Source organism: Salvelinus fontinalis, chromosome 1, assembly GCF_029448725.1.
Source record: "Salvelinus fontinalis isolate EN_2023a chromosome 1, ASM2944872v1, whole genome shotgun sequence".
In the NCBI taxonomy this organism is placed as follows: domain Eukaryota; kingdom Metazoa; phylum Chordata; class Actinopteri; order Salmoniformes; family Salmonidae; genus Salvelinus; species Salvelinus fontinalis.
This window is the reverse complement of record NC_074665.1, coordinates 11,044,511-11,054,876: the sequence shown is the minus strand read 5'-3', so window position 1 is coordinate 11,054,876 and position 10,366 is coordinate 11,044,511. Positions and strand designations below refer to the sequence as shown.

The following is a 10,366-nucleotide window of genomic DNA, read 5'->3' as shown; positions in this document are numbered from 1 at the left end:
ACACACAGGCTTTGTTTAATGCCAGTGGCAGGTCATTGGTAAAAATAGGAAAGAGTAGAGGGCCTAGAGAGCTGTCCTGCCTTAAATGTTTAACTCTACAAGTGTAACATTCAAGAAGCGCCCATTAAATAAAACCCTTTGCGTTCCATTAGATACAGTAGATAGCTCTGAATCAACGATATGGTAGAGATTCAAAAATCTATAAAACACAAGTTCTCTCAACAACAGGTTATGGTTAATAATGTCAAAGGCTGCACTGAAATCTAACAAAACATACCCCGCCATCTTCTTATGATCAATTGTATTTCAACCAATCATCAGTCATTTGTGTCAGTCCAGTACATGTTGTGGCCTTCTCTATAAGCACGCTGAAAGTCTGTTGTTAATTTGTTTACAGAGAAATAGCATTGTATTTGGTCAAACACAATTCTTTCCAACAGTTTGCTAAGAGCTGGCAGCAAGCTGATATGTCTGCTGTTAGAACCAGTAAAGGCCACTTTACCACTATTGGGTAGCAGAATGACTTTGGCTTCCCTCCAAGCCTGAGGACAAAGACTTTCCTCCAGGCTCAGATGAAAGATATGACAGATAGGAGTGGCTATAGAGTCAGCTACCATCCTCAGTAGCTTTCCATCTAAGTTGTCAATGCCAGGAGGTTTGTCACATCGATGACAATCATCTTCCCACGTCTCCGACACTAACTTACAAAATTCAAACCTACAAGGTTTTCTTTCATTCTTTGTTTTTTAATGCGTGAATATGATGGCTCACTGTTAGTTGTTGGCATTTCCTGCCTAACTTGCCCACTTTGCTAATGAAGTGATCATTAAAATAATTGCCAACATCAAATAGGTTTTTGATGAATAAGTCATCTGATTCGATGAAAGATGGAGTTGGTGTAACGGCTTTCCTCTTCCTCTTCATCAGAAGAGGAGGAGCAGGGATCGAACCAAAATGCAGCTGAGTTTGTAGACATGATTTATTAAAGGAAAAAACACGAAAAAACACGAACTTGACTAATCAACTAACAAAACAAATAAACGGTGTAGACAGATCTGAACGACGGACTCACATAACACACGAGAACGCACGAACAGGGAAAAAAGCCTACACATAAAAAACACTGAACAAACAAACCGAAACCAGTCCTGTGTGGCGTAACGACATACACAAACACAGGAGACAATCACCCACAACGAACACTGTGAAAACACCTACCTAAATATGACTCTTAATTAGAGGAACGCCAAACACCTGCCTCTAATTAAGAGCCATACCAGGCAACCCATAAACCAACATAGAAACAAAACATAGAATGCCCACCCAAACTCACGTCCTGACCAACTAACACGTATAACAGACTAACAGAAATAGGTCAGGAACGTGACATAACCCCCCCCATAAGGTGCGAACTCCGGGCGCACCAGCACAAAGTCTAGGGGAGGGTCTGGGTGGGCATCTGACCACGGTGGTGGCTCAGGCTCCGGGCGAGGTCCCCACCCCACCATAGTCAATCCCAGCTTCCATCTCCCCCTATGAATGTCCACCCTCATCTTACCCCCACAAAATCCTTTTGGTAACATCAACAACAGGGGCAGCACCGGGACAGAGGGATAGATCAAGACAGAGGGATAGATCAAGACAGAGGGATAGCTCAAGACAGAGGGATAGATCAGGATAGAGAGGGAGCTCAGGATAGAGAGGTAGATCAGGATAGAGGGGCAACTCCGGACTGAAAGGCAGCTCCGGACAGAGAGACAGCTCTGGACTGAGGGGCAGTTCTGGGTAAATAGCCGCTCCGGGCTAAGGGACAGCTCATGACTGGCTAACGGCTCTGGACGCTCATGGCTGGCTGACGGCTCTCGACGCTCATGGCTGGCTGACGGTTCTCGACGCTCATGGCTGGCTGACGGTTCTCGACGCTCATGGCTCGCTGACGGCTCTCGGCGCTCATGGCTCGCTGACGGCTCTGGACGCTCATGGCTGGCTGAAGGCTCTGGACGCTCATGGCTCACTGACGGCTCTGGCAGATCCTGTCTGGTTGGCGGCTCTGGCAGATCCTGTCTGGTTGGCGGCTCTGGCAGATCCTGTCTGGTTGGCGGCTCTGGCAGATCCTGTCTGGTTGGCGGCTCTGGCAGATCCTGTCTGGTTGGCGGCTCTGGCAGATCCTGTCTGGTTGGCGGCTCTGGCAGATCCTGTCTGATAACTGGCTCTAGCGGCTCCTGACTGACTATCGGCTCGGGACAGACGGGCGGCTCTAATGGCTCAGGACAGACGGATGGCTCAAACGGCGCTGGGGAGACGGATGGCTCAGACGGCGCTGGGGAGACGGATGGCTCAGACGGCGCTGGGGAGACGGATGGCTCAGACGGCGCTGGGGAGACGGATGGCTCAGACGGCGCTGGGGAGATGGATGGCTCAGATGGCGCTGGGGAGACGGATGGCTCAGATGGCGCTGCGGAGACGGATGGCTCAGACTGCACCTGTCTGGCGGAAGGCTCTGGCTGCTCCTGTCTGGCGGAAGGCTCTGTAGGCTCATGGCAGACGGGCAGCTTTGCAGACTCATGGCAGACAGGCAGTTCATGCGCCGTTGGGCAGACGGCAGACTCTGGCCGGCTGAGACGCACTGTAGGCTTGGTGCGTGGTGCCGTAACTGGAGGCACCTGACTGAGGACATGCACTTCAAGCCTAGTGCGGGGAGCAGGGACAGGGCACACTGGACTCTCAAAGCGTGCTATATTCCTGGTGCGTGGTACCGGCACTGGTGGCACCGGGCTGAGTGCACGCACATCAGGACGAGTACGGGGAGAAACAACAGTGTGCACAGGACTTAGGAGACGCACATGTGGCTTAGTGCGCGGTGCCGGAACTGGAGGCACTAGGCTGGAGACACGCACCATAGGGAGAGTGCGTGGAGGAGGCACAGGGCTCTGAAAACGCACTGGAAGCCTGGTGCGTGGTGTAGGCACTGGTGGTACTGGGCTGGGGCTGGGAGGTAGTGCCGGAAATACCGGACCGTGAAGGCGTACTGGCTCCCTTGAGCACCGAGCCTGCCCAACCTTACCTGGTTGAATGCTCCCCGTCGTCCGACCAGTGCGGGGAGGTGGAATAACCCGCACCGGGCTATGTAGGCGAACCGGGGACACCATGCGTAAGGCTGGTGCCATGTAAGCCGGCCCGAGGAGACGCACTGGAGACCAGATGCGTTGAGCCGGCCTCATGACACCTGGCTCAATGCCCAATCTAGCCCTACCAGTGCGGGGAGGTGGAATAACCCGCACTGGGCTATGCACTCGTACAGGAGACACCGTGCGCTCTACTGCGTAACACGGCAAGGTAAGCCTGGGAGTGGGCGCAGGTCTCCTACCTGCCCTTGGCCCACTACCTCTTAGCCCCCCCCCAATAATTTTTTGGGGTCTCCTCTCGGACTTCCAGCCACGTCTCCTTGCTGCCTCCTCATACCAACGCTCTTGGGCTCTCGCTGCCTCCATCTCCTCACGAGCGCAGCGATATTCTCCCGGCAGTGCCCATGGACCTTTCCTGTCCAATATTTCCTCCCAAATCCATGATTCCTGTGTATAATCCTGCTTGAACTCACGCCGCTTGGTTCTGGAATGGTGGGTGATTCTGTAACGGCTTTCCTCTTCCTCTTCATCAGAAGAGGAGGAGCAGGGATCGAACCAAAATGCAGCTGAGTTTGTAGACATGATTTATTAAAGGAAAAACACGAACTCGACTATACACTAATAAAACAAATAAACGGTGTAGACAGATCTGAACGAAGGACTCACATAACACACGAGAACGCACGAACAGGGAAAAAAGCCTACACATAAAAAACACTGAACAAACAAATCGAAACCAGTCCCGTGTGGCGTAACGACATACACAAACACAGGAGACAATCACCCACAACGAACACTGTGAAAACACCTACCTAAATATGACTCTTAATTAGAGGAACGCCAAACACCTGCCTCTAATTAAGAGCCATACCAGGCAACCCATAAACCAACATAGAAACAGAAAACATAGAATGCCCACCCAAACTCACATCCTGACCAACTAACACATATAACAAACTAACAGAAATAGGTCAGGAACGTGACAGATGGATTTGTCTTTCTGATCATAATTCAATTTAATTTAAAGTATGACTATTTTTTCCATCATTCTTTATACAATTGATCTTGGCTTCATAATACAGTTTCTTCTTCTTTTTGTTGAGTTTAGTCACATAGTTTCTCAATTTGCAGTAAGTCAGCCAGTCAGATGTGCAGCCAGACTTATTAGCCACTCCTTGTGACCCATCTCTTTCAACCATACAGTTTTTCAATTCCTCATCAATCCATGGAGCCTTAACGGTTCTAACAGTCAGTTTCTTAACAGCTGCATGTTTATCAGTAATTGGAGGTAACAATTTCATAAACACAACAAGTCGCTTTATTAATCACATTAAATACTTTTTAACATCATCCGCAGCTCACAGCTTCAGGATAGTCCTCGTTAAGGAAGATGTACGTTATTTTCAAGTTCATGGCTGTTTTCCAGAAAAAGCTACCAGCTCTACATTGACTAATGTCACTACAAAAAATAAGGTCTGACAAACAGAAACCTGATAAAAAGGTCTCCACTGTGTGTGTGTGTGTGTGTGTGTGTGTGTGTGTGTGTGTGTGTGTGTGTGTGTGTGTGTGTGTGTGTGTGTGTGTGTGTGTGTGTGTGTGTGTGTGTGTGCCCGTGCCCTTCTGACTGTGTAGATAAAGTGTGTAAATTCCTTGTGTCAGTCCAACGGGGAGAATATTTACTATGCGAGTTGTCATTCATCATCAAGTCTCCTGGCTGTGTGAGCCTTTAAGCCTGTTTAGGATGCAGCGGCTGTCTCCTGGCTGTGTGAGCCTTTAAGCCTGTTTAGGATGCAGCGGCTGTCTCCTGGCTGTGTGAGCCTTTAAGCCTGTTTAGGATGCAGCGGCTGCCTCCTGGCTGTGTGAGCCTTTAAGCCTGTTTAGGATGCAGCGGCTGTCTCCTGGCTGTGTGAGCCTTTAAGCCTCTTTAGGATACAGCGGCTGTCTCCTGGCTGTGTGAGCCTTTAAGCCTCTTTAGGATACAGCGGCTGTCTCCTGGCTGTGTGAGCCTTTAAGCCTGTTTAGGATGCAGCGGCTGTCTCCTGGCTGTGTGAGCCTTTAAGCCTGTTTAGGATGCAGCGGCTGTCTCCTGGCTGTGTGAGCCTTTAAGCCTCTTTAGGATACAGCGGCTGTCTCCTGGCTGTGTGAGCCTTTAAGCCTCTTTAGGATACAGCGGCTGTCTCCTGGCTGTGTGAGCCTTTAAGCCTCTTTAGGATACAGCGGCTGTCTCCTGGCTGTGTGAGCCTTTAAGCCTGTTTAGGATGCAGCGGCTGTCTCCTGGCTGTGTGAGCCTTTAAGCCTGTTTAGGATGCAGCGGCTGTCTCCTGGCTGTGTGAGCCTTTAAGCCTGTTTAGGATGCAGCGGCTGTCTCCTGGCTGTGTGAGCCTTTAAGCCTGTTTAGGATGCAGCGGCTGTCTCCCGGCTCTGTGTGTCTGTCTAGCATCACTATTGACAGCCTCAAGATGAAAAAGCAGAGCTGCCTACAACATAAACCCACTGAACAAGCTGGGTTTAAGAAGGGGGTATATTTGGCAACTTTTCTTTCAAACACGCTCACCTGACTGACAGGTATACAGGATGGAGAGAGAGGAGACAGAGAGACAGATACAGAGATACACAGCAGAAAGATGTGTGACCTGTTGCCACAAGAAAAGGGTAACCAGTGAAGAAGAAACACCATTGCAAATACAACCCATATTTGTTTATTTATTTTCCCTTTTGTACTTTAACCATTTGCACATTGTTACAACACTGTACTGTATATATACATAATATGACATTTGTAATGTCTTTATTATTTTGGAACTTCTGTGAGTGTAATGTTTACTGTTCATTTTCATTGTTTATTTCACTTTTGTATATTATCTACTTCACTTGCTTTGGCAATGTTAAAATATGTTTCCCATGCCAATAACTCCCCTTGAAGAGAGCAACAGAGTGAGAGAGATACAGAGAGAAAGAGTGAGAGAGATTCTGACAGAAATAATACTTGAAAAATATTCTGGAAATATTATTTTCTGTCATTAAGACACATTGAATAAAGCTGAAAACAACACTGCTCAGTGAGTGATCTTGTCTAACCCAGCGAGCAAAACCACAAAATGGAGAGAGATAGAGATAGTGAGAGAGATAGAGAGAGAGAACATGTGTCCTTGCTAAACGAACAACACTAAACAACCGTAAAAGCTCTTTCATACAACAGGCGTCCTAAAAGAACCGCAGGGCTCTAGTGATGGCACCTTATTCGGATTTCCCAACTGTAGATTGATTGACTCTGTTATATTCTACTCTATTATATTCGCTATTCTATGATCTTTGACACACATCCTTCAATGATGACACTGACTCTACCTGTATATGAACTGAGTCAACAGAGTTTTACTTGCAGAGTCATACTGATATGGTTTCCTGTGTGTGTGTGTGTGTGTGTGTGTGTGTGTGTGTGTGTGTGTGTGTGTGTGTGTGTGTGTGTGTGTGTGTGTGTGTGTGTGTGTGTGTGTGTGTGTGAGAGTTGTGGGTGAGTGGGTGGGGCCTTAATACAGCGAGGGTGTGGGCGGACTCAGTCATGTCATCATGACAACATCAACAAGTGTGTTGTGAACACCATTAGCGTGAGCAACAATAGTGGAATTGGCAGTTCGCATTCAAAATAAAAGTCCCCCTAGAAACTAATGCAAATGTATAGAAATAGGGGAATCATGCCACAATTGTTCTATATAATGCCAAACAAGGTTGTTATATAAATTCAACAAAAGACAAATATTAATTACTTTTACTTTTGATATAGTATATTTTAAATCCAAATACTTTTAGACTGTTACACAATTAGTATTTTACTGGGTGACTTTCACTTGAGTCATTTTCTATTAACATAGCTTTACTTTTACTCAAGTATGAACATTTTAAGAAGTGCTAAGACGCTAATAGATGTGTAAACTCTACAAAGTTGTATTCTGTGGATGTCACTGAGTAGGCTGATACCCCATTTCATGGGTGCCACATCCATAGGTCAGGCTGTACATATAAGTAATGCCCCAAATGCAATTCTGAATTTAAATACATCCACAGTGTGATTTTAACTGATTTGTTTTGGGTAAAATGAACTGATAATTGTCTTTTGGTGAATTTCTATAACAACATTCAAACCTTGTTTAGCAATATCTAGAACATTTGTGGCATGATTCCACATTTTTTATCGGTGTGCATCAGTTTCAATGGAGTACTTTTATTTTGAAGGTAAACCGACGATTCCACAATCGTTGCTATGAATATTGTTCACAACACGCTGGTACAACCTTGGTGTGACTGTGCTCATCTAACAGTATTCTGGAGTGAAATGAGGAGAGAGAGAGAAGGAGGGTTGTTCAGAAGCAGAGCCAAACTACTATTCCAAATTAACTCAACGAGCTCCACTAACGTGTCTCTGTATGTGCGAGAACATAATAAGTTGAAATTGACGGAGCGACCTGTTAACGCCGGGAAAGGGTAATTCGTTCGTTGTGCCGAAGCCCCTTGGACATGGAGCGCTTATGCGGACCAAAGCTCCCGTTCTGGGTAAGTAGGGCTTGTCGGATGGCAGGCAGTTGAGTTCACGTTTGTGATCACCTCGTGCATATCACAAGGATCTGAAACAAGGACGTTGTGTAAGCCGCAGAAACTGTTGTGTATAGTTTACTCATTTAACAATGTTACATGGTCTTGGTGGTTTTGGAGGTGCGCAGTTACAGTACAACCATACCCCTACAGATTTAACAATGAGACAGATATCACTGGGTGTATAAATGTGAAGCATACGGTTGGCGCTTCCTCTCACTACCAAATATGGTAGTGAGAGGAAGTCCACTGGCGGGCAGTGGGAGAAGATGGAACGAGAGATTTTGGCCAACATTCTGCAACATTTTCTCATCAATTAAACATTTGATCTCATTTCAATATTCGGTTTCAAAAACAAGAATCAGTTATGAACAGAGTGGACTAAGTTTTGGAGACTTTACTCTTTTCCAAAGTTAAAAAAAAATATCGCGCTGTTCAGGAGTGCAAAGGCAAATTGAGTTATTGCACAGGCGCTTTTCACAGAGTAGGCGTTCCGTAACGGAAATATGTGGCTGTATACTAGAACGCGCCAATAGGATACCGCCAGGACGTGCTTGGTTCGGCCCACCTCCTTACTTGTTCTGCCCATTATGACTCATTTGTTTGCGTTGGAAACGACAAGGTGCGGTTTATCTTGGTTTAGTTATACATCTTTGAAAACTTGGTTGGTGTTGGTGATTTTAAACAAGACACTGAGCGCAGTTAAAGGTAATAAACCAACAAGGAAATTTATTTGATCCTGGATGCTTGCGTAAACTGTAGCCAACCAATTTCAGAACAAAATGTCGAAAATTTGTTTTAAATATGTGTACGGCCAAATTTCATCCATGCATAATTTCACTTTTTTACATTTAATTGAACCTTTATTTAACTAGGCAAATTCTTATTTACAATAATACCCAGGCCAAACCCGGAGGACGCTGGGCCAATTTTCCGCCTCCCTATGGGACTCCCAATCGCTGCCAGATGTGATACAGCCTGGATTCGAACCAGTAACGTTTTTATTTATTTATTTATTTCACCTTTATTTAACCAGGTAGGCTAGTTAAGAACAATTTCTCATTTGCAACTGCGACCTGGCCAGTGTAGTTAACTAGTGATTATGTTAAGATTGTTTTTTATAAGATAAGTTTAATGCTAGCTAGCAACTTACCTTGGCTCCTTGCTGCAGTCGCGTTACAGGTAGTCAGCCTGCCACGCAGTCTCCTCGTGGAGTGCAATGTAATCGTCCATAATCAGTGTCCAAAAATGACGATTACTGATTATGAAAACTTGAAATCGTCCGTAATTAAATCGGCCATTCCGATTAATCGGTCGACCTCTAGTTATGAGAGGTGAGGACCTTGAGTGTTTGTGCTGCCTGTCTTTGCTTATTCTCGGCCAGGGCTTTTCAAACTGGGATCCGCAGCCCAGTTTGGGGGGGTGTTTACTTTATGAATAGCGCTAGCTGCAACAGAATACCATTTTTATGCCTCTGTGTCCAGTATTAGGGAAATTAGCACTGGGTTGTGAAACTACCTCAAACTAGCTTCAGCACAATGACTTGAAGTCTACAGCACGCAACAACCTTATTCCACGGAGGGCCGAGTGTCTGCGGGGTTTTCCCTCCCTTGTACTTGCTTGATGAATTAAGGTCACTAATTAGTAAAGAACTCCCCTCATCTGGTTGTCTAGGTTTAAATTGAACGGATAAAAAAACAATAAACCAGCAGACACTCGGCCGTCCATGGAAAGGATTTTACACCCCTAGTCTACAGCGTGTTAGATGTTTCTGTTGATCTGACTCTAGGGAAGTAGATGAATGGCTTCATTGCCGAGACTCACACTATCCCGTTAATATGGAGGAAAAACAGTAATTGGATCTTATTACATTTAATTTGTTTTACTAAGTGGTCATTTTCGGGATGGAAAAACTGTTTCTGTCGATTTAAACCAGGGGTGGGAAACTTTGATGGAGGGTGGGGCCACAAAAAATGTGAACTCATCATGAAGGGCCACAGTTTAACCACATCCATACCCACCATGCAGTCAGAGCAGGCCCTAGCCTTTTCCTGCCTCTGGGCGACATTCTTTCACCTTGCGTGCAAAACATTTTAGCGGAGAGAACACTTATGTTTAATAGTTCATTTCCTGGAATTCTACACATTTTGCCATGGGGCATCGAGAAGATTTAACCATTTTTTAAACTAATTTCCTGCAATTAAACACATTTTTGCCGTGTAGAGAAATGTTGGCAGTTTTTAATATGATACCTGACTGAGAGTGATGAACAAAATCAATAGGGGGGCCCCCCCGGTCGGTAATTCGACCATGAATACTACTAAGTTTTGATAGCTGACTGCTAGACCAATTTACCCATCAAAAATAAAAAATAAAAAATAAGATGAGATGGGAGGGAGGATGGATGGGGAGAGATGGGAGGGAGGATGGATGGGGAGAGATGGGAGGGAGGATGGATGGGGAGAGAGAGTGGTATAAGGAGACAGGGCGTAGTTAACAAGATATGGTAATATGGGAAGAGAGAGTGAGAAAGGGATTGATGAGGAGAAGAGACAAACATGGACAGTGAGAGAGGAAGAGGGAGGGGGTGACTGGGGAGGGAGAGCAGGGAGAGGGGGATTTAGTGAAGAGGATTGAGATTAACACAGAAA

At 45.9% G+C, this 10,366-nt stretch overlaps 1 protein-coding gene across 1 annotated transcript in view; it reads left to right on the top strand.

The window, feature by feature from the left end:
• Positions 1 to 7,417: 7,417 nt before the first annotated feature.
• Positions 7,418 to 10,366, top strand: part of LOC129810504 (ATP-binding cassette sub-family C member 3-like) — a 76,552-nt gene continuing 73,603 nt past the window's right edge. Inside the window, exon 1 of the mRNA XM_055899354.1 lies at positions 7,418 to 7,676. Within this exon, the coding sequence (XP_055755329.1) occupies positions 7,641 to 7,676 (36 nt within the window). The 5' untranslated portion in view covers positions 7,418 to 7,640. The remainder of the gene's footprint in view (positions 7,677 to 10,366) is intronic.